Below are 23,608 nucleotides of genomic sequence, written 5' to 3' on the forward strand. Positions count from 1 at the left end.
TTATAAGACGCACAGACATTTCCACTTCCTTTTGGGAGACAAAAAAGTGCATCTTATAGTCCCCAAAAAATATGCGGTATGTTCGAAGGGAATCTTTACCGTCATTATAATTATGGTATGTAACCCAACGTCTCCATTCCAGGGAGGAAGGGGTTCCTAGTGGCCTGAAGATGCCTGATCTTCTTTGAGGACTTCCAAGAAGCCAAGATGGATAAAATCCTGGAAGCGATCCTGGCCTCTTCCTACCCCGATCACATGAAGCAAGGCCTGGTGAGGCGCATCATCGAGGCTCTGAAGAGGACCATGGACACCGAACAGTGTTGGTCAATGCTGGAGCTTTCCACCAAGCTCTTCCTCTTGGGGGACACCAAATTCAAGAGGTCCGTTGGCAAGGAGATCCTGGAAGTCTGTGGGCTTTACCACCAAGAGGCCTTCGAGGAATTCTTCAATGCCCAGTTCCTCTTAAGTCTTCTCCAGGAAGGCTATGGACCTCTGGGGAAGAGGAGTCTCTACGTGTTTGACTACATACACCTGGGACTGCCCTTCGTGATGGACGGCCCGTCGGCCAACGACGTCTTCAGCCTACTGAGGACCGAAGTCCTGCGGAAGATCTGCGAGCGGCCGGGCCTGAAGCAATGTGTGAAGATCAGCAAGCTCTTAATCCAGTACCCTCTCTGCGTCCCCACCGGCAAACGCCAGGTCCTCTTCTGCCAGCAGCTTGTCCGATGCGTCGGGCAGTTCCACACCACCTCGGGCAGGGAAGAGGCCATTATTGAGTTCTTGGACCAGGTGATCCAAGTCAGCCTTTTGCTGCAGAAGATCTGGAAGACTCAGGTGGCCTCCATCCTTCCCTCCCTGAAGGAGCTCTTCGCCATCATTTCAACCATCGGTAGGGATGGGTTGGCTGTCTTTGGATAGGATACCTTATTGTCATGGTACATATACACACCGTATAGCCCCGGGATGGCGAACCTATTGGCACCCGTGCCACAGGTGGCGCCTGGAGCTATTTGCTAGGGTGTGGCACGACAAAACCGCGGTCCACTAAAGCGCGCCCGATTAAAGGGCGTCGCTGACGTCATCAGCAGCGCGACAACAGCGACCGCGGAGAAAAAAGGGCGCTTTAAAAAGCGCTTTGAAAGCAAGCCGATTCACGTTAAGGTAAGGGTTAGGTTTAGGGTTAGGGTTAGGGTTAGATTAAGGGTTAGGTTTAGGTTTAGGGTTAGGTTAAGCGTTAGGGTTAGGTTTAGGGTTAGGTTAAGGGTTAGGTTAAGGGTTAGGGTTAGGTTAAGGGTTAGGGTTAGGGTTAGGGTTAGGGTTAGGGTTAGGTTAAGGGTTAGGGTTAGGGTTAGGGTTAGGTTAAGGGTTAGGTTTAGGTTTAGGGTTAGGTTAAGCGTTAGGGTTAGGGTTAGGGTTAGGTTTAGGGTTAGGTTAAGGGTTAGCGTTAGGTTTAGCGTTAGGTTAAGGGTTAGGTTTAGGGTTAGGTTTAGGGTTAGGTTAAGGGTTAGGTTTAGGGTTAAGTTAAGGGTTAGGTTTAGGGTTAGGTTTCAGGGGGTTAGGTTTAGGTTTAGGGGTTAATTTTAGCTTTAGCGCTCACAGCGTGCTTTTTTCGTCGCGCTGTGATGACGTCAGATACGCGGTTTCGTCGAGCGCGCTTTAGTCGACCGTGGTTTTGTGGTGGAACCTGCTAGGGCACGCGAGGCGCTGCCCTATCAGCTGGCCAGCGCACATGTGTGTGATGGCCAGCTGACTTTGGCCGTCTTTTGAGGCCGTTTTTCATCCTTGAAGCCTTGAAGGGCGAAAAACCGTCCCTACAGGCTAACCGAAAGTTCAGGAAGAGACCTCCGGTTTGCTCATAGGACCGTTTTTCCCCACTGTGGGTTCTTGGTAATGTCTGAGCTTGTTTGTTTTCTTGCAGTTGTTTTATTATCTAACTAGGTAATAACATAAGTAGTAGAAGTGAGTGGGCTTTGTCACAAGGAGGGGCAGAAGGAGGAGGAAGGGAAGGAGGAGGAGGAGGAGGAGGAGGAGGAGGAGGAGGAGGAGGAGGAGGAGGAGAACAATGACTATGGGCTCCTTGTGTTCTAGGAGCTTGATTGTCTTCTTGCGAATGTTTCATGACCAACGTAGGTAACATCATCAGTCTAGAAAGAGATGATGTTTGTGGACAAGGAGAAAGGGGAGGAGGAGGAGGAGGAGGAGGAGGAGGAGGAGGAGGAAGAGGAGGAGGAGGAGGAGGAGGAGGAAGACAATGACTATGGGCTCCTTGGTGTTCTATGAGCTTGACTGTCTCTTGCGAACATTTCATGGCCAATGTAGGTAACATCATCAGTCTAGAAAGAGATGATGTTTGTGGACAAGGAGAAAGGGAGGAGGAAGAGGAGGAGGAGGAGGAGGAGGAGGACAATGACTATGGGCTCCTTGGTGTTCTATGAGCTTGATTGTCTTCTTACGAACGTTTCATGACCAATGTAGGTAACATCATCAGTCTAGAAAGAGATGATGTTTGTGGACAAGGAGAAAGGGGAGGAGGAGGAGGAGGAGGAGGAGGAGGAGGAGGAGGAGGAGGAGGAGGAGGACAATGACTATGGGCTCCTTGGTGTTCTAGGAGCTTGATTGTCTTCTTGCGAACGTTTCATGGCCAATGTAGGTAACGTCATCAGTCTAGAAAGAGATGATGTTTGTGGACAAGGAGAAAGGGAGGAGGAGGAGGAGGAGGAGGAGGAGGAGGAGGAGGAGGAGGAGGAGGAGGAGGACAGCAACAACTGTGAAGTCCTTGGTGGTCTCTGAGCTTGCTTGTTTTCTTGCAAATATTTCATGACCCAACTAGGTAACATCATCAGTGCTACTAAGGAGTGCTGTTTGCTGTCAGTTTATATATTCCGGTGTCTGGCCTGTCAGTGTGGCTGGGGTGTGTGTGTGTGTCTTAAGAGATTCTTTGCTTGGGCTGTTTACTGATGTCTCTTTGGCTGTTTACTTGATTGGAGTATATTTTGCTTACTTGATTGTTGGTCTGAAATTAACCTTGGAGTTAATCTATACTGATCTGGGTGCCAATTGCTAGTGGAGAGATACTGGAGTCTTTTTTTTGTTCTCTGTTAGTGTCAGCTCCACTCCAGTACATAATTAGGAAAGAAAGACTAAGAGACTCCATGGGTTGGAAATCAATAGTACTTTTACTAATTATAAATGGTAAGCGAGCAGTAGCGAAGCAAAGTCTGCTTAATCAGGCGCGAAAGCAATTGATATATAGAATAGTCCGTTCCCCCCCCCTTAGGATAATAGCTCCAGTCCAATCATAAATCCTTCAAGTGTCAGGTGTGAGATAACTTCAAAAAGATAGGCCGATGATGGAATGTCGAGCCCGTTGATGCAGGCGGGAAACACACACGCATGCGCAATCCCAACGTCTGGTACATCCTAGAACATTCCTCCAGCACAGCAATTAACCCCTCCCAAATACCAGCCCCCCCCTTCCCATTTCATGGCAGCTGAAGCAACAGCAAAGCAGAAGCTGACAGTTAGGCTGGTCGATTCTCTCTCTCTTTTTTTAAATAAAGTTTTTTTATTTTTTTCATTTTCATAACATATAATCACCTATATACTATTACTATAGCCAACATCGTATTGTATTGTTAAATGTTTACATCAATTCATCTTACCATCAACTCCCAAAAACCAATTATTGGCTCTTCTGCTCTCCATACACCATATTTGTACCTTATCCATCACTTTCTTCTCCCTCTCTCCTCCTCCTCCCTACGTCCTTTCTTCCCTCTGTCATCCTTCTCTTCTCTACTTCCCCTTCCCCTCTCCTTCTCCTCTCTCCCTTTTTCACTCCTCCTTTCTCTCCCCCTTTCCCCCCTGCCCTCTCTCCTACCCCTCTCTTCTTCCCTTGCCTCTCTCCTCTACTTCCCCTTCTTATCTCCTTCTTGTCTCTCCCCTTTCCACTCCTTCTTTCTCTCCTCCTATTCCCTCTCCCTGCCCTCTCTCCTATCCCTCGCTTCTTCCCTTACCTCTCTCCTCTACTTCCCACTCTTCATCTCATTTACTTGGTGTATTTCAACCTCTGAGCAAGCTCCATTTTGTGTTGATGGTATTTATAATTCTTTTTCAATATACATATTTAATTTGGACATGTATTCTCCTCCTTTTTTAAAAAAAAAAATAGAACAAGAAAGTATAATATATAGTCATATAGTATATATTGTGCTTTTAACACACACACCCCAAGCCTAATATAGACCTGGTTACAATTCCCAGCTATTCTCATCATTATCTTTATATAATTATACATCCTTACATGCAGTGGTGGGTTTCAAAAATTGTTCGAACCTACTCTGTGGGTGTGGCCTCCTTTGTGGGAGTGGCTTGCCACCCATGTGACCGGATGGGAGTGGCTTGCCACCCATGTGACCGGATATGAAGATGCCAACGACACTTATCAGAACCACCTTAAATTATCTCACACACAGCACTGGCATGCATAAGAATATGATGTAAACTTGTTTTTTTAAAGGCATCTTTGGTTTGCGTTAAAACAACTTCAACACACGCAATGTTCTGATTGCACCACAAACGCAGTCGTCATCCTTACCTTTCACAGAGGCCCTGAGTTTTATAAATAGGAGCATGATAGTGTAGAATAATCATATCCAAGGACCAGTGGTGGGTTTCAAAAATTTTTGGAACCTCTTCTGTAGGTGTGGCCTGCTTTCCGGGTCCACTGGTGGAACCTCTTCTAACCAGTTTGGTAGATTTGACGAATCGGTTCTACCGAATAGGTGCGAACTGGTAGGAACCCACCTCTGCTTACATGCCCCCAATTTGTGATTCTGTCTTTAAATCTCAATAATTTCCCACTGTAAATATATTTCATGTTCCCTCTCCATTTTTCCATATCTTGGATTAGACTACCCTTAATTGTCTGTAAATGGTAATCCTCGCTGTTCAATATTCATTGCAATTCCCTTAATCTATTATATAGAATAACAAGCAATTGTCTCTTTTGCACAGTTTATAGATGTTAAAATGGTTTGCTGCCCCCGCTAAAAATTTTTTTTCTGCAGACGATCACGATCCCTCTATTGCCTTAGCCAGTGTGGTCCAGTACGTTCCTCTAGAGTTGATGGACGGCATCCTAAGAAACCTTACCAATGATGACAGCATCACCGACCTTCAGATGTTGACTGCGATTGGAAGGTAAATAAAAATAGAAAGTCACTAGTGATCCATCTTGAGTCAGTCACCGGGACCAGAAGTTTCGTTTCCCAAGCTTTCAGACTCAGAATAATAGAATATCAGAGTTGGAAGGCGCCTTCAAGGTCTTCTAGTCCAACCCCATGCTCAGGCAGGAAACCTTAGGAGAACCATTTGTTTCCCGCTTGAGCAGGGGTTGGACTAGAAGACCTCCAAGGTCCCTTCCATCGCTATGATCCTATGAGTCTATGAAATTCTCAGCCGTGGGGAATTTGGGTTTTTTTTACTATAAGATCCCTCCCACCTCCCGTGCTAAAAAAACGGGATGGGCGAGAGGTTTGTTTATCCATTTTGTGGGTTAGATGCCTGATGGGGTATGTGTCTTCCAAAATAGATGGAGATTTTCAAAATATATTTACATTTTGATTTTCAAAACATAGCTACATTTTGGTCACATGAATAAAGTCCGTTGTATTACAGTTTTTCTATGGTGCCAAGCAGAAATACTCAAATTTAGACAGTTTATTCCTGAAACAAGCATCCTTTAACTTTTTCTTCCTATCCTTAAAGAAAAAATGCTGTTTTTTTTAAATCTTCTCTTCCTCCTTTTTCTTCTTCTCTCCTTTCTCCCTTCCTCCCTCTCCTTTTTTCTCCTTCCTTCTACTTCTCTTCCTCCACTTCTTCCTACTATCCTCCCCTCCTCCTCCTCCTTTTCCTTATCTTCCTCCTCCCTTCCTCCTCCTCCCCTTTCTTCTCCTCTTCCTCGTCCTCTTCCTCCTTCTCTTCTTCCGTCCTCTTCCTTTTCCTTCTTTTTCTTCTCCCCCTCCTCCTCCTTTTCCTTATCTTCCTCTTCCATTCCTCCTTCCCCTCCTCTTCCTCCTCCTCTTCCTCCTTCTTTTCCTTATCTTCCTCCTCCCTTTCTCCTCCTCCTTTCCTCCTCCTCCCTTCCCTTCTTTCTCTTCCTCCTGCTCTTCCTCCTTCCTCTTTTCTCCTCCCCTCCTCTCCTCCTCCACCTCTTTTTTCTCCCTTCTACTCCTTCTCTTCCTCCAATTCTTCCTACTGTCCTTCTCCCCTCCTCCTTCTTTTCCTTATCTTCCTCCCCCTCTTCCTCCTCCTCCTCCTCTTCTTCCTCCTTTTTTCTTCTCCCCCTTTCTCCCTTCCATCTCCTTTTTCTCCTTCCTTCCACTCCTTCTCTTCCTCCACTTCTTCCTACTCTCCTTCTCTCCTCCTCCTCCTCCTTTTCCTTATATTCTGTCTCCCTTCCTCCTCCTCCTTTCTTCCTTTCCTCCTCTGCTTCCTCCTCCTCTTCTTTTCCTTCTCCCTCTCCTCTTCCCTCCTCTTCTTCCTCCTCCCCCTCCTCCCTTCCCTTCCTCTCCTCCTCCTCTTGCTCTTCTCTTCTTCCTCCTCCTGCTCCTTTTTCTCCTCTTCCTCCTTCCTTCCCCCCTCCTCCTCCTCTTCCTCCTCTTGATCTCTTCCTCCTCCTCCAGATCACATAACAGTTATATAGGAAGTCTTCTCACTTCCCACCGTTTTCCGGGATCTTGGAAACGGCTCCATTTCTGAATCTGCCTGCACTCATCCCTCTAATCCCAGACTCTCTATCTCTCCGTCTTTCTCGCTCCAGGATGATCGAATGGGTCTCGTGGCCCCTGGGGAACAGCTTGGACAAATGGATCATAGCCTTGCTGAAGAATCTGGCGGCGGTGAAGAAATTCAGCATCTTGATGGAAGTCACGCTTTCCAAAATTGAACGGGTTGGTTTGCTCCTTCATGTGGGATCTGCTTGCAGAAAATAACCTTACGCCACTGTCCTGGCTGTGTTGTGACCGAGGCTTCCCAAGATCATGAAGCCGACTCCTCGTCCCGATAAAACCCCTTTTATTTAGGTTAAAGGAAATTCCTCTCCAGCAAAGTCCCGGCCGAGGGCCAAGGTGGCGCAGTGTTTAGGGTGCAGTACTGCAGCCACTTCAGCTGACTGCTAGTTCTGCAGCTCAGCGGTTCAAATCTCACCGGCTCAGGGTTGACTCAGCCTTCCATCCTTCCGAGGTGGGTAAATTGAGGACCCGGATTGTTGTTGGGGGCAATATGCTGACTCTGTAAACCGCTTAGAGAGGGTTGAAAGCCTTATGAAGCGGTATATAAGTCTAACTGCTATTGCTATTGACTGTTATCTGCAGTTCAGCGGTTCAAATCTCACCGGCTCAGGGTTGACTCAGCCTTCCATCCTTCCGAGGTGGGTAAAATGAAGACCCGGATTGTTGTTGGGGGCAATATGCTGACTCTGTAAACCGCTTAGAGAGGGCTGAAAGCCTTATGAAGCGGTATATAAGTCTGCTATTGCTATTGCTAACAGTCTTTCATGAGATTTCACAACCACAGACCTTTATCAGGCTTGGAGAGCTGCCAGGCCAATATCTTCTAAACACCACGCTGTAGCACCAGTTACTTGGCAAGGAGTCAGGAACAGATCTTCACCTTCATGAATTGAACGCCTGCAAACTCCACTCCCCTTTCGCTCCTCTTTATTCCCTATAGGAGGGGCCATTCACTGTCCACCTGTGCCTTTAGTCCTGAGTCAGCCCTTGTTCCTTAACTGTTCCCTTCATCTGGCACCTCTGCACATGCGTGCACTGGGAACAGGCTCCAGCTGTTCTTCTGCCCCACTGATGTCTGACTCTGAGGGCAGCTGATAACTGTCGGACAGCCCTGGCCCCCTCTCTGCCTCCGACACAGAGCCCTCATCCGAGCCTTCCTCAGACTTCAGAACTGCTTTTTTTTGGTGGCAAGGAAAAAAAAGGCAGGGTTTTATTTTCGGGGAAACACGGTACATAGTTGTATTCTGCCTTTTATCATTTTTATCAATAACTCAAGGTAGTGAGCCTAATATTCCTCCCTCTTCTCTTTTCCCCCACAATAACAACAAGCCTGTGAGGTGAGTTGGGTTGAGAGAGAGAGAGGAACTGGCTCAAGGGTAAGGGTTTCCTGCCTTTGGTGGAACTAGAGTTCACCATCACCTGGTCATTGGTCCAAAATCCCCCAGCTGGCTTTCATGGCAGAGGCAGGACTAGAACTCACCATCCCCTGGCGATTGGCCCCAAGTCACCCAGCTTGCTCTCATGCCTAAGGTAGAACTAGAATTCACAGTCTCCTTGTGATGGGCCTAAAATCACTGAGTTGGTTTTCCTGCCTATGGTGGAACTAGAATTCACCATCTCCTGGTGATTGGTCCAAAATCCCCCAGCTGGCTTTCATGGCAGAGGCAGGACTAGAACTCACCATCCCCTGGCGATTGGCCCAAAGTCACCCAGCTAGCTCTCATGCCTAAGGTAGAACTAGAATTCACAGTCTCCATGTGGTGGGCCTAAAATCACTGAGTTGGTTTTCCTGCCTATGGTGGAACTAGAATTCACCGTCTCCTGGTGATTGGTCCCAAATCCCCCAGCTGGCTTTCATGGCAGAGGCAGGACTAGAACTCACCATCCCCTGGCGATTGGCCCAAAGTCACCCAGCTAGCTCTCATGCCTAAGGTAGAACTAGAATTCACAGTCTCCTTGTGGTGGGCCTAAAATCACTGAGTTGGTTTTTCCTGCCTATGGTGGAACTAGAATTCACCGTCTCCTGGTGATTGGTCCAAAATCCCCCAGCTGGCTTTCATGGGAAAGGCAGGACTAGAACTCACCATCCCCTGGTGATTTATATTCTCCAGACACCCAGTCCAAGTCTTTCTAAGCATCTTTTACCGGGCTATAGAAAAAGGGCTGTAAGAATTGTCTTTATCCTGATTCTGCTAATCAACCACCCTTAATCTTTATTTTTGCTGTGTTCCTGTAGGTTTTTTCCAAGCTACTCTACCCTATTCTGAGAGAGGGGGCTCTCTCCATTCTGCGATACATGTTGCTGAGTTTCCAGCACTCTCACGAAGCATTTCACCTGGTAAATCCCTGTTCCGATTAATCCCGTACTGTTTTGAGCCTCCAACTGTTGGCGAATGCATAAGGATATTTATTGCAAATGAAGGCGAATATGGCTGTCCCAAGATAATTTTCCAAGGCACCTGAGGGTAGAACAAGAAGCAATGGGTGGAAACTAATCAAGGAGAGAAGCAACTTAGAGTTAAGGAGAAATTCTCTGACAGTTAGAACAATTAATTAGTGGAAACAACTTGCCTCCAGAAGTTGTGAATGCCCCAACACTGCAAGTCTTTAAGAAGATGTTGGATAGCCATTTGTCTGAAACGGTGTGGGGTTTCCTGCCTAGGCAGGGGGTTGGACTAGAAGACCTCCAAGGTCCCTTCCAACTCTGCTATTGTATTGTATAATGTTGCAGGATCCAATCTGGGTCGGTCACCAGGACCAGAGGTTTTGTCTTCCAAGCTATCGGACTTAGGCTAGAGCCTGGGGTGGGATTGAAAAATTTTAGCAACCAATTCTCTGCCCAGTTGCTGGGTGGATCAGAAGTTTTGTCTTCCCAATTCCTGGACTCTCGTGCTAAAGCCAGTGGTGGAATTCAAATAATTTAACAACCGGTTCTCTGCCCTAATGTCCAGCTGGGTAGGCAGGGCTCGGTGGTCATGTGACAGGGTGGGTGTGGCCAACTTAACATCACTCACGTCGAAGGGTGCGTTACAATGTAATCAGGGTTAACAGGAGAGGCAGTTTCTGAAAGCAGGTCAATAAAGATGAGGCTAGAAACAACACCAGAATGTTTCCTTCCTGCCTTCCTTACAGGATTAGCCTTGTAAAGTGGGGGAAAAAAACCAAAAGGAGATTTCTTCTAATAACCGGTTCTCCAAACTGCTTAGAAAGTTAACAACCGCTTCTTTCGAATAGGTGCGAACTGGCTGAATCCCACCACTGGCTGGAGCCCATCCTTTAGGAATTAGAAAGACGTCTTATCTTTGGTTTTCCTCAAGCCTCCAGGAGGGCAAAAACAGCCTCCCCCAGGCTCTGGAGGCCCTTCAGAAACCGTTTTTCACCCTCCCCAGGCTCTGGAGGTTTCCTCGAGCCTCTGGGAGGGCGAAAACCGCTTCCCCTGGTCTCCAGAGGCCCTCCGGAAGCCGGAAACAGACCTGTTTCCAGACTTCCGGAACTTCCGGCAGGCCCATATTTTGCTCTTCCGGAGCCTCTACACGGGCCCATTACTTAACTGGCATGATGAACAGGCCGTGTGGAGACTCCTGGGATGGGAGGGGCGAGGTGGGCGGGGACAGTGGGTCCTTGCAACAACCGGTGAACTGGATGCAAAATTAGCACTCGGTTCGGCCGAACTTGTCCGAACCATCTGAATCCCATCCCTGGCTAGAGCCCATCCTCAGGGATCAATCACTTCCCTGGCTGTTTTTGTACCTGCTCGTCCGACAATTTTTATTGCCCTGCTTATAGAAACTGCCTCTGCGGTTAACCCTTATTACATTGTAACTTACATTGCTAAGTCGAAGCGCCCATCGACGTGAGTGATGTTGACTTAGACCCGCCCACGCAGTCACATGACCACTGAGCCACGCCTACCCAGCTGGTCATTAGGGCAGAGAACCAGTTGTTAAATTATTTGAATCCTACCACTGGCTCCAGCACGAGAGTCCAGGAATTGGGAAGACAAAATCTCTGGTCCCGTTGACCGACCCAGATCAGATAAACGATATTTATTGCATTGACAGCCTCGGATCCTATATTTGTTTTTTTCAGGCTCACGTTTTTCCTCGGATGCAAATTCCATCCTTCAATGGCCTCCCCGATGCTTTATTCCCTCTCTTCACAGCTCCTGCCCCATATTCCCAGAGTGATCGCTGCCCTCCAGAAGGAGAACTCCAATTCGGCGTCACACTGTTTGAATCAGCTGGCCGAACTGATCTACTGCATGTTCTTCTGTTTCTCCGGATTCCCAGATCTCTACGAGCCTCTGGTGGAAGCGATAAAAGTAAGTCTGGTCCCTTTTTTAAAAATTATTTTTGCATTTCGGGTGCCACCGTTCGAGAGAAGAAATACCCTAAAATAAAAGCTCCCCGGATAATAAGCCCAATCGGGCTGTTGAGCACATGTGCTAAAATAAGCCCCCCCCCCCAAATACTGCAACACAGAAGCAGCCTTGAGGTGACCCCGCTCTCCGCCTCCTGCACCTTAAAAATAATAAGACCTCCCCGAAAATAAGGGCAGGTGCTTATTTTGGGGGTCAAAAGAAAATAAGACCCTGTCTTATTTTGGGGGAAACACGGTAAAACATGGAGAATTGAAATCGACAAATTTTTGCCGTTAGCAATGAAGTCTTAAATTTTAGAAAAAGGTTGGCCTGGATTAGAATCAAAGCCAATTTCTTGGACTTGGGATAGGTTTGTTAAGATGGTTATTTTAAAATTGTATTTATTTATTTGCATCCCGTCTTTTATTTTTTACAAATAACTCAAGGCGGTGAGCATATCTAATACTCCTTCCTCCTCCTCTTTTCCTCGCAACAACAAGCCTGTGAGGTGGGCTACCTGGGCGGAGGGAAAATGCCTAAAGTCACTTAGATGGCTCTCCTGCCTAAGGCGGTAGTAAAACTCACTGTCTCCCGGTGTTTTGGCCTAAAGTCACCCAGCCAGCTTTCATGCCTAAAGTGGGACTAGAACTCACCATCTCCTGGTTTCTAGCCTGGGTGCCTTCACCACTAGACCAGACTGGGTCCCCAGTGTTTGTGGTTATGCTTCTTGTCTGGACTAACAAGGGCCCACTGACGGCCAACGCAGGTTTACAATGTTTGTCAACATAATGCCCATGTGAAGATCCCTTCGAAGAAATGTCCATAGAGAACGATAGTCTGCTAATTCTCTCCCTCTTTCTCTCTCCCTCTCCTTTTCTCCCTCTTTCTCCCCCTCCCTCTGCCTACCCCTACCCGTCTCCCTCCCTCTCCCACCCCCTCTTCCTCTCTCTTCTTTCTCTATCCCACTCCCCACATCCTCTCCCTTTTCTCCCTCCCTCTCCCTGTTTCTCCCACTCCTTCTCTCTCCTCCCTCTCCCTCCCTCCCTCCCCATCCTCTCTCCTTCTTTCTCTGTCCCTCTCCCTTTCTCTCTCTCCCCATCTTCTCCCCCACTCCCTTTTCCCCAATCCTCTGCCTTTCCCTTTTTCTCTCTTCCTCTCTCTTTCCCCCCACCCTCTGCCTCTCCCTCTCCCACCCTCCCCCTCTCCCCTTCTTTCTTTGTCCCTCTCCCTTTCTCTCTCTCCTCATCTTTTCCCCATTTCCCTCTCCCCCTCTTTCCTTTACTCTCTCCCTCTCTCTCCCTCCCCACATCCTTTCCCTTTTCTCTCTCCCTGTTTCTCCCATTCCTTCTCTCTCCTTTCCTCCCTCTCCTTCCCTCCCCACCCTCTCTCCTTCTTTCTCTGTCCCTCTCCCTTTCTCTCTCTCCCCATCTTCTCCCCCTCTCCCTCTTTTCCCCATCCTCTGCCTTTCCCTCTTTCTCTCTCTCTCTTCCTTTCCGCCCGCCCTCTGCCTACCCCTCTCCCACCCCCTCTCCCACCCTCCCCCTCTCCCCTTTTTTATTTCTCTGTCCTTCTCCCTTTCTCTCTCCTCATCTTTTCCCCATCTCCCTCTCCCCCTCTTTCCCTTACTCTCTCCCCCTCTCTCTCTCCCCACATCCTCTCCCTTTTCTCTCTCCCTGTTTCTCCCATTCCTTCTCTCTCCTTTCCTCCCTCTCCCTCCCTCCCCACCCTCTCTCCTTCTTTCTCTGTCCCTCTCCCTTTCTCTCTCTCCCCATCTTCTCCCCCTCTCCCTTTTTCCCCATCCTCTGCCTTTCCCTCTTTCTCTCTCTCTCTTCCTTTCCGTCCGCCCTCTGCCTACCCCTCTCCCACCCCCCTCTCCCACCCTCCCCCTCTCCCCTTTTTTATTTCTCTGTCCTTCTCCCTTCTCTCTCCTCATCTTTTCCCCATCTCCCTCTCCCCCTCTTTCCCTTACTCTCTCCCCCCCTCTCTCTCCCCACATCCTCTCCCTTTTCTCTCTCCTGTTTCTCCCATTCCTTCTCTCTCCTTTCCTCCCTCTCCCTCCTCCCCACCCTCTCTCCTTCTTTCTCTGTCCCTCACCCTTTCTCTCTCTCCCCATCTTCTCCCCCTCTCCCTCTTTTCCCCATCCTCTGCCTTCCCCCCTCTCTCTCCCTTTCCCCCACCCTCTGCCTACCCCTCCCCCACCCCCTCTCCCCTTTCTTATTTCTCTGTCCTTCTCCCTTTCTCTCTCCTCATCTTTTCCCCATCTCCCTCTCCCCCTCTTTCCCTTACTCTCTCTCTCTCCCCATATCCCCTCCCCTTCCTCTCCCCCCTCCCTGTTTCTCTCATTCCTTCTCTCTCCTTTCCTCCCTCTCCCTCCCTCCCAACCCTCTCTCCTTCTTTCTCTGTCCCTCTCCCTTTCTCTCTCTCCCCATCTTCTCCCCCTCTCCCTCTTTTCCCCATCCTCTGCCTTTCCCTCTTTCTCCCTTCCTCCCCCCCACCCTCTCCTTCCCCCTCTCTTTCTCCCCGATTCTCTTCTCGGAAGGCGCTCCCAATCCCTAACGAAGACCGCATAAAGCACCTGCTGGGGCAGAATGCTTGGACCTCCCAGAAAAACGAGTTGGCCAACCTCTATCCTCGCTTGGCCTCCAAATCGGAAACCGGGAAGATCGGGTTAATTAACCTGGGGAATACTTGCTACATGAACAGCATCCTGCAAGCTCTCTTCATGGCCTCAGAGTAGGCAGCCCCCCCCCCTCCTGCTCCTGCCTCTCGGCTTCCTGTGGTTCTATTTAGGGGTTTTACGGACGTGGTCTCTCTCTCTCTCTCTCTCTCTCTCTCTCTCTCTCTCTCTCTCTCTCTCTCTCGCCATCTGTCTAAACCTGTGGTCACTAACTGGGGGTCCGCCAGAAAATTTTGGTGGTCAGACAAAAGATATTTGCATTTTTTTTTACATTGCACTAAATCAGGGGTCCTCAAACTACGGCCCCTGGGACAGATCAATGAACGCTTGTGTTGGTGCAGAGAGTCTCCCCCTTCGGGGTCTTTTTGGACGGGTCGGAGGGGGGCAGAAATTCTGACTTGGGGTCTGCTTCCGCCTCCTGGTGGGGGTCTTTGAGCAAAGGCTGGAGGGAAGACCCGCTGGTGGCGAAGACCTGGAGGGCCTCGTTCCAGTGGGAGAGCATCATGGCCTAGAACTGGCTGACCATCTCAGCCCACTGAGCCTCCAGGCCTTGCCCTCCCGCAGGTCTTCCCTCTGCTTGGAAAGCCTATGCTTTTTATTCCCTTTGAGAGGGTCTTTTACTCCCAAGTCAGCCCTTGTTCCTTAGCTGTTGCCTTCTCTGCCCGTGCGCACACTGGGAACAGGCTCCAGCTGTTCTTCTGCCTCACTGATGTCTGACTCTGAAGGCAGCTGATAACTGTCAGATGGCCCTGGCCCCCTCTCTGCCTCCGACACAGAGCCCTCATCAGAGCCTTCCCCAGACTCCACGACTGGCCCATCTTCCTCCCCAACCTCCTCAATGTCAAATTCTGCCCCCAGCTCCGCTGGCAGGCCACAACAGAAGAACTATGTGTAATTATTCTGGGGCAAAATCCCCTCTGTTTAATACAGCTTGTATTTTAGCTAAGGCCACCCGGAGGCTGATCAAAGATTGTGGGGGGGTCCATAGGTGGGTTCCTACCAGTTCGCACCTATTCGGTAGAACCGGTTCGTCAAATCTACCGAACTGGTTAGAAGAGGTTCCACCAGTGGACCCGGAAAGCAGGCCACACCTACAGAAGAGGTTCCCACAAAATTTTTTGAAACCCACCACTGGCGGGGGGTCATATAATGCTCTATCCATAGCCGACCAATTATTTATATTTTCATAGTTCTAAGGAGTCTTTAAAGAAAGGGGGATTATGTGGCTACTACGGGTTGCATTCATCTCGGATCTGTGCTTCAGTAAATGGATTAACTGATGCTGGGATTTTGTGACACTCTTCCCTTTTTAAGTTTAAGGAGAATTTCCCCCCCCCCCTTTACAGTTTCAGGCGGACGGTGCTGAATTTAGCCGAGAACACCTCCCAGCCGCTGATGGCAAAACTACAATGGCTCTTTGCTTTTTTAGAACACAGCCAGGTACTTAATGGAACGTTTTCTTAATTATAGGGTGTTCCTTCTGGGGGAATCGTTAGCTCAATGTTTATCTTAATGATGCGAGAGGGATTTGAGATGTGCTACTCAAACTTTAAGTCCCAGAATTCCCCAGTCAGCATGTCTGAGGCAGGATTAGAACTCACCATCTGCTGGTGATTGGTCCAAAGTCACGCAGTCAATTTTCATGCCTAAGGCGGGACTAGAACTCACCATCACCTGGTGATTGGCCCGAACTCACGCAGTCAATTTTCATGCCTAAGGCGGGACTAGAACTCACCATCTCCTGGTGATTGGCCCAAAGTCACGCAGTCAATTTTCATGCCTAAGGCGGGACTAGAACTCACCATCTGCTGGTGATTGGTCCAAAGTCACGCAGTCAATTTTCATGCCTAAGGCGGGACTAGAACTCACCATCACCTGGTGATTGGCCCAAAGTAACGCAGTCAATATTCATGCCTAAGGCGGGACTAGAACTCACCATCACCTGGTGATTGGCCCGAACTCACGCAGTCAATTTTCATGCCTAAGGCGGGGCTAGAACTCACCATCTCCTGGTGATTGGCCCAAAGTCACGCAGTCAATTTTCATGCCTAAGGCGGGACTAGAACTCACCATCTCCTGGTGATTGGCCCAAAGTCACCCAGCTGGTTTTTGTGCCTAAGGCAGCACTAGAACTCACAGTCTCCTAGTGGTCAGCCAAAAGTCACCCAGCTAGCTTTCATGGCTAAGGTGGCACTAGAACTCACAGTCTCCTGGCATTTGGCCAGTCACCCAACTAGACTTCATGGCTAAGGTGGCACTAGAACTCACAGTCTCGTAATAATCAGCCCCAAGTCACCCAGCTGGCTTTCATGGCTAAGGCGGCACTAGAACTCACAGTCTCCTGGTGATCAGCCCAAAGTCACCCAAGTGGCTTTCATGCCTAAGGTGGCACTAGAATTCACCATCTCCTTGCTTCGAGAATGGCGCCTTAACCGCTACCCCAACTTACAAAATTAAAAATAAACTAATGTATACATTGAGCAGGCAAAAAAGAAAAAAAAATCAATCCCAGAATCCCCTTTAATGAAAATAGGGCAGCCTGCAGCTACCAAAACACTTTCAATGTTTTTTTTTTAAATTTTCTGTTTTTTCCCCCTCTCGGATACCTCCCTAAGAGGCCTGCGATTTCTCCCGAAAACTTCTTTTTGGCTTCGTGGCCTCCCTGGTTCACCCGCGGAGCCCAACAGGATTGCTCTGAATATCTGAAGTACCTGCTCGATCGGTAAAGTAGACTGTGGATGATTTGAGAAAATGGGATTTGGATTACTTAAGCCAACGTTTTTCAGCCTTGACCACTTTAAGAGGAGTGGACTTCAACTCCCAGAACTCCCCAGCCAGCTAGAATTCTGGGAATTGAAGTCCACTCATCTTAAAGGGGCCACCATTGAGAAACAGTGGTTTAAGCTAGGGGTCTCCAACCTTGGCAACTTTAAGCTTGGAGAAATTCGGTTCCCCGACAAATGCACGCTCGACTAAAGCGCGCCCGACGAAACCGTGGCGACAAAACCGCGAGTTCTAAATCGTGCCGACAAATGAGCGCAGAAGCGCGCCGACAACAACGCGCCGACAGAAGCGCGCTGTAAACCTAACCCTAAACCTAACCCTGAACCTAACCCTGAACCTAACCCTGAACCTAACCCTGAACCTAGCCCTAAACCTAATCCTGAACCTAACCCTGAACCTAACCCTGAACCTAACCCTAAACCTAATCCTAACACTAAACCTAACCCTAAACCTAACCCTAAACCTAACCCTAAACCTAACACTAAACCTAACCCTAAACCTAACCTAACCCTAACCCTAACCCTAAACCTAACCCTAAACTTAACCCTAACCTTAACCTAACCCTAAACCTAACCCTAAACCTAACCTAACCGAACCTAACCTAACCCTAGCCACCTAACCCTAGCCCTAGCCCTAACCCTTAACCAGCCCTAACCTAACCCTAAACTAACCCTAACCTACCCTAAACCTAACCCTAAACCTAACCCTAAACCTAACCCTAAACCTAGCCCTAACCCTTAACCTAACCCTAAACCTAACCTAACCCTAACCCTTAACCTAACCCTAAACCTAACCCTAACCCTAAACCTAACCCTAAACCTAACCCTAAACCTAACACTAAACCTAACCCTAACCCTAAACCTAACCCTAACCCTAACCCTAAACCTAACACTAAACCTAACCCTAACCCTAAACCTAAACCTAAACCTAAACCTAAACCTAAACCTAACCCTGAACCTAATCCTTACCTTAACTTAAATCGTGCTTCTGTCGGCGCGCTGTTGTGGGCGTGCTGATGATGTCGCGGTTTTGTCGCCGTGGTTTCGTCGGCGTGCTTTAGTCGAGCGCGCATTTGTCGGGTCACGGAGAACTTCAACTCCCAGAATTCCTCAGCCAGCTGGCTGGCTGGGGAATTCTGGGAGTTGAAATCCTTCAGGCTTACGGTGGCCAAGGTTGGAGCCCCCTGGTTTAAGCTGTCCAAGGCTGAGGTGAAATTGCTTTGTACAGAAAGAAGAAATTGTAAATTATAAATTTATCATAGCCGCCAACTCTCCAGCATGGCAGGCTGAGGAATACTAGGAGTTGAAGCTCACACATCTTTTTCGTTGTTTTTTTGTTTGTGATAAGTTTTTATTATTTTTTTTTTTTATCACACAAAAATTCCAATTTCAATTGAACTTCGATTTCAATTGTGTTGTCTGGGTACAAATCATTTTAGGAAATAATAATCCGACAACATTCTTCATTGCATTAATATCAATTATAATACCATTTCCCTGAAAATAAGACCTCCCCGATAATAAGCCCAAGAGGGCTTTTGAGTGCATGCGCTAAAATAAGCCCTCCCCCAAAAATAAGCCCTCCCCTGAAAATAAGCCCTCCCCTGAAAATAAGCCCTCCCCTGAAAATAAGCCCTCCCCTGAAAATAAGCCCTCCCCCAAAATACTGCAACATAGCAGCAGCCATATGGTGACCATGCTCGCCACCTCTGCACCTCAAAAATAATAAGACCTCCCCAAAAATAAGGTCAAGTGCTTATTTAGGGGGTCAAAAGAAAATAGGACCCTGTCTTATTTTTGGGGAAACACAGCAATATTATTGATAATAATGACCATAATATTTGTTTAACCAGGTTAACATACCTTCCTTGTATTCACATACCTTAAAGTTTCCCACGATTGGGGAAACAATGGCTTTACGCTGTCCCAGGCTGAGGTGAAATTTCTTTGTCGAGAAAACTGGAGAGTTGGCAGCCTGTAATGAATTTAAAGACTAGGGGAATCATTATAAACATAAATAATTCAAACCAGCCGTTATAAATGTGAATAATTCAAAGCAGCAGTTGATTAATTAATCATGCTGGCTTCCAAATTCAGGAGAGATTTAGATCTGGGTTCACAGTGGAAGTTTTTAAGGAGAGGGCAGAGAACCATTTGTCTGAAATGGTGTAGGGTTTCCTGCTTGAGCAGGGGGTTGGACTAGAAGACCTCCAAGGTACCCTTCCAACTCTGTTATTCTCTTCTCTTCCTTTCCATATTCTCTTCTCGTCTCTTTTCTTTCTTTCCATATTCTCTTCTCTTCTCCCCTCCCTTCTTTTCTCTTCCCTTCTCTTCCTTTCCATATTCTCTTCTCCTCTCCTCCCTCTCTTCCCTTCCCTTCTCTTCCTTTCCATATTCTCTTCCTTTCCATATTCTCTTCTCCTCTCCTCCTCTTTTCCCTTCCCTTATCTTACTTTCCATATTCTCTTTTCTTCCTTTCCATATTCTCTTCTCTTCCTTTCCATATTCTCTTCTCCTCTCCTCCTTCTCTTCCCTTCCCTTCTCTTCCTTTCCATATTCTCTTTTCTTCCTTTCCATATTCTCTTCTCTTCTCGTCTCTTTTCTTTCTTTCCATATTCTCTTCTCCCCTCCCTTCTTTTCTCTTCCCTTCTCTTCCTTTCCATATTTTCTCCTCTCCTCCCTCTCTTCCTTTCCATATTCTCTTCTCCTCTTCTCCTCTTTTCCCTTCTCTTCTCTTCCTTTCCATATTCTCTTCTCCTCCTCTTTTCCCTTCCCTTCTTTTCTTTTCCATATTCTCTTCTCTTCCTTTCCATATTCTCTTCTCTCCTCCTCCTCTTTTCCCTTCCCTCCAAGGTCCCTTCCAACTCTGTTATTCTCTTCTCTTCCTTTCCATATACTCTTCTCTTCTCGTCTCTTTTCTTTCTTTCCATATTCTCTTCTCCCCTCCATTCTTTTCTCTTTCCTTCTCTTCCTTTCCATATTTTCTCCTCTCCCCTTCCCTTCCCTCTCTTCCCTTCCCTTCCCTTTTCTTCCTTTCCATATTCTCTTTTCCTCTCCTCTCCTCTCCTCTCCTCTCCTCCCCTCCCCTCCCGTCCCGCTCCTCTCCTCTCCTCTCTTCTATCCTCTCTTCTCTTCCCTTCCAACTCTGTCATACTGGATTGGTCTTCAGGGAGAACTGCTTGCATTGGGATTCTGCTAAGAACAAAGTGTTAGATTTCCCGGCCCGAATTTTTGTTTCTTCCCATTCTTAAACTCCCTTTTTATGAGCCTTCATTCGGGGTCGTGTTTTTTTTTAAAATCCTTTCTTCTGGCTTTAAAAGGAGAGCTTCTATCCAGAGGCGTGTTTCACAGGGGTTTACCACCAATTCGCCCCGTGTGCACGCTCACTTCATAAACATACACACGGCCTTCCACGCATTCGCTTTATTTGCGGCACATGGCTTGCACGCATGCACACGGCTTTGAAAATGTGGCTAAATAGGACGACATAGAGCTGGGGCAGGTGGGCGGGGGCGCACCCGCAGGTCACCACTACGAGTTCACCTGAACCTGTCCGAACTGGCTGCAGCCTATCTCTGGTCATAAGCAGGGGTGTGCTGCTAAGGGTTCGCCCGGGTTTGGGAGAAGCTGTAGCTAACATTATGGCCAATTTGGAGAACCTCCAAATCCCACCCCTGGCTCGCCCACCACGACTCACCCCTCCCAGGAGTCTCCACATGGCCCATTTTGGATGCAAGGTACCGTATTTTTTTGGAGTATAAGATGCACCTTCCCCCCGCCAAGGGTGAAAATCTGGGTGTGTCTTATACACCGAATACAGCATTTTTGGCCTCCGAAAACCTCACCTCCTTCACAAAAATGGATGTGCAGAGGGTTTGGGAGGACTGCAAAGTGCTCCTGAGAGCTGGGAAGGGCAAAACGAGCAAAAAATGGGCCATTTTTTGCTCGTTTTTGTCCCCCCAACCCCCAGGAGCCCTCTACAAGCCCCTAAAGGCTATGCATGCCCTTTTTCTGGAAAGAAACGGGCCATTTTTTGCTCGTTTTTGTCCCCCCCAACCCCCAGGAGCACACTGCAGATATCTCAAACTCTCTGCATGCCCCGTTTTCCACAAAACATGAGGCATGCAGAGGGTTTGGGAGATCTGCAGAGTGCAAAAACTTTTTTTTTTAAAATTACTTCTTCAAAATCTCGGTGCGTCTTATACCCCGAAAAATATGGTAAGTGTGCTGTTTCTATCTCTTAGTATCTCTTTTTCTCCCCCAAAGTCTTCATGAGGAAGAGAGAACGGGTAGAAGGATCTGTCAGAAGCTGAAGGCATGTTCCTTGGTGTCTCCTGTGGACAGACATCCGTCCGCCAGCAAAACCCTGGTGGAAGAAATGTTCGGCGGCAAAATTAAAACCAAGATCCGTTGTCTGAAGTGCCTACAGGTCTCCTCCAGAGAAGAAGCCTTCACAGATCTCTCCTTGGCATTTCCCCCTGCGGAGGACCACCAGGTTGGACTTATCAGCAGTGCGTTAATTGGGTCTGGAGAAGAAACCGCTCCTGAGATCTCTCAGTCAAGGATCCAGACTCAAAGCAAGCTAAAGGATTTGCCAGCTAGGTCAGGGATCTTGAGGGCCCCTGAGGAGAATCCTTCTAAGCATGCACTGAAGGAAGTAGTCGGCTCAAACTTTGAAGAGACCTCTCTCCCCTTGGCGCCTGAAAGAGACGTCGTTGATGTGAAACCCCTCAAAGAATCTGACCTGGCTTTACACAAGGAAGCTTCTGGTTGTCGGGCCTCCAGATCCGTTCCAGATTTGATAAATTATTTCTTATCACCTGAGATGCTCACCGCCGAGAACAGGTACCACTGTGAGAACTGTGCCTCCCTTCAAGATGCCGAGAAGCTGACCGAGCTGACGGAGGGACCTCACTACCTCATCCTCACCCTGTTGAGGTTCTCCTTCGACCTAGGAACGATGAAAAGGAAGAAGATCCTTGACAACGTCTCGGTTCCATTGATGCTGAAGCTGCCCGTCCTGGTGCCTTCTGACCAAGCGAGGACGTCAGGGTGGACTTCGTCCTGCAAGGACTTTGCTTCGGTGGTGTACGATCTCTGTAGCGTGGTAGTCCATTCTGGGGTGTCCTCAGAAAGCGGCCATTACTACTGCTATGCCAGGGAATGCAAGGATGCGGCCACGGAGAGCCTTTTTAAGGACAACGCTTGGAACATGGCAAAGTCTACGGATGTCGAGATCCAGTGGTACATCTTTAACGACACCAGGGTCTTCTTCTCGTCATTTGAATCTGTGAGCAACGTCACCTCCTTCCTGCCGAAAGACACGGCTTATCTGCTATTCTACCGACAGAGAGCAAGGCAGGCCTCGCACGGAGCCGGTCCGGAGCCCAGCTGGACAAACGGAAACTTACATTCTCCGGATAAAAACTTGATGGACACCATCGCCAAAGATAACATCTTATTCTTGCAGGTAACATGGCTTCCCACCATCATTTCTTTTGGGGTTTCTCCCTCCCTCCCAGTTAAAAGTCTGTAGGGATTCTCCGTCCTCCAGGTCTTGTTGTCCCGAAGGTGCTTTTTCTGGAAGCAACTGGCCTTTCTTGTTTCTTTTTCTTTTGAAGATGTTTCACTTCTCATCCAAGAAGCTTCTTCAACTTTGACAGGATAGTGGGGAATGGAAGGATTTACATTCCTTGCAGACAGCTGGTCATTTGCATCCTTTTAGAGGGTCATTGAGGCTACCTGGAGCTTTACCTGTGTCCTCAGGGTCACCTGAGTGGTGAAATGGTTCCTGTAGTCTGCACTTTTTCCTCTGGAAATCCATTCCTACTCCCACACATTCGAAATGTCTTCATCCCAAATTCTATAGCTAAAAGTCTGTAGAGATTCTCCGTCATCCAGGTCAGGGTTGTCCCAAAGGTGCTTTTTTCAGGAGGCAACTGGACTTTCTGGTTTTTTCTTTTGAGGACGTTTCACTTCTCATCCAAGAAGCTTCTTCAGCTTCCATTCCCCGCTATCTTGACACTATCCTGTCAGAGCTGAAGAAGCTTCTTGGATGAGAAGCAAAACATCTTCAAAAGAGAAAAAAACCTCTGAAAGCCCAGTTGCCTCCTGAAAAAGCACCGTTGGGACTTCGTCCCCGTGGCACGACAAAACCGCGCTCATCAAAATCGTGGTGATAAAATCGCGGCGCTAAAGCCGCGACGTCATCACCGCGCATCATCACCGCCGCGACAACAGCGCGGCAACAAAAGGGCGCTTTAAAACGGCGCCGCGGCAGAAAGCCGACTTCAATTAAGGTAAGGGTTAGGATTAGGTTTAGGATTAGGTTTAGGGTTAGGTTTAGGGTTAGGGTTAGGGTTAGGGTTAGGGTTAGGTTTAGGGTTAGGGTTAGGGTTAGGTTTAGGGTTAGGGTTAGGGTTAGGGTTAGGGTTAGGTTTAGGGTTAGGTTTAGGGTACTGAGTGCTTGGGAATGCGCGAATTTGCCCTCCGCGATTATGTCATCGCGGTAGGGTCGCGTTTTTCCTTAGCGCTTAGAACGGCGCGAATTAGTCTTCGTGCTTATGTCTCCGCGGATAAGGGCTTTGCGGATTTGTGGTGGAAGCCTTCGTCCCTGTTAGTCCCCTCCCCACCGTTTCATTAACTCGAGATTTATGTGCTTGCTTGACCTGTGTTTTTGTTTGTGTGTGCATGTTTATATGTATGTATGTGTGTGATTTTTATCTTGGTGTATTTTGTTTTTTTTCATCCACAGGAACAAGAAAAGCAAGCCAGAAATAGAAAGGCTTACATTTCAGCTTTGCCTAAATCTTCCGTTTGGTGGAAAGATCTTGACAGAGATGACCATGACGATGATGAAGGAGCTTCAGGGGGTTGCGGCCATGATCCCGGTGGAGGTGGATCGGGGTCCTTTCACGGGCTGGTCTTTTAGCCCTGCTACCCAAAGCAGATGGTTAATCCTTCAACCATCAGATATGGGATTCCTTCACCTTGA

At 48.1% G+C, this 23,608-nt stretch overlaps 1 protein-coding gene across 1 annotated transcript; it reads left to right on the top strand.

Annotated features, from left to right (window-relative positions):
- The first annotated feature begins 207 nt into the window (after positions 1-207).
- On the top strand, positions 208-23,545 carry USP35 (ubiquitin specific peptidase 35). The gene is made up of 11 exons (XM_032220138.1): positions 208-889; positions 5,070-5,202; positions 6,824-6,953; positions 9,031-9,132; positions 10,957-11,115; positions 13,694-13,887; positions 15,178-15,271; positions 16,447-16,553; positions 20,881-21,637; positions 21,686-22,084; positions 23,369-23,545. The coding sequence occupies exons 1-11, from the start codon at positions 208-210 to the stop codon at positions 23,543-23,545; spliced, it is 2,934 nt and encodes a 977-aa protein (XP_032076029.1).
- The last annotated feature ends 63 nt before the right edge of the window (positions 23,546-23,608 follow it).

The sequence above is a fragment of the Thamnophis elegans genome, chromosome 6, assembly GCF_009769535.1.
Source record: "Thamnophis elegans isolate rThaEle1 chromosome 6, rThaEle1.pri, whole genome shotgun sequence".
Classification (NCBI taxonomy): Eukaryota; Metazoa; Chordata; class Lepidosauria; order Squamata; family Colubridae; genus Thamnophis; species Thamnophis elegans.

What these genes read in the sequence shown, in the direction of transcription:
- USP35 (XM_032220138.1), top strand. Translation starts at nt 208, where the DNA reads ATGGATAAAATCCTGGAAGCGATCCTGGCCTCTTCCTACCCCGATCAC. An exon ending in ATGTTGACTGCGATTGGAAG is followed by an intron (nt 5,203 to 6,823) that starts GTAAATAAAAAT and finishes TTCTCGCTCCAG; the next exon opens with GATGATCGAATGGGTCTCGT. An exon ending in CTTTTTTAGAACACAGCCAG is followed by an intron (nt 15,272 to 16,446) that starts GTACTTAATGGA and finishes TACCTCCCTAAG; the next exon opens with AGGCCTGCGATTTCTCCCGA.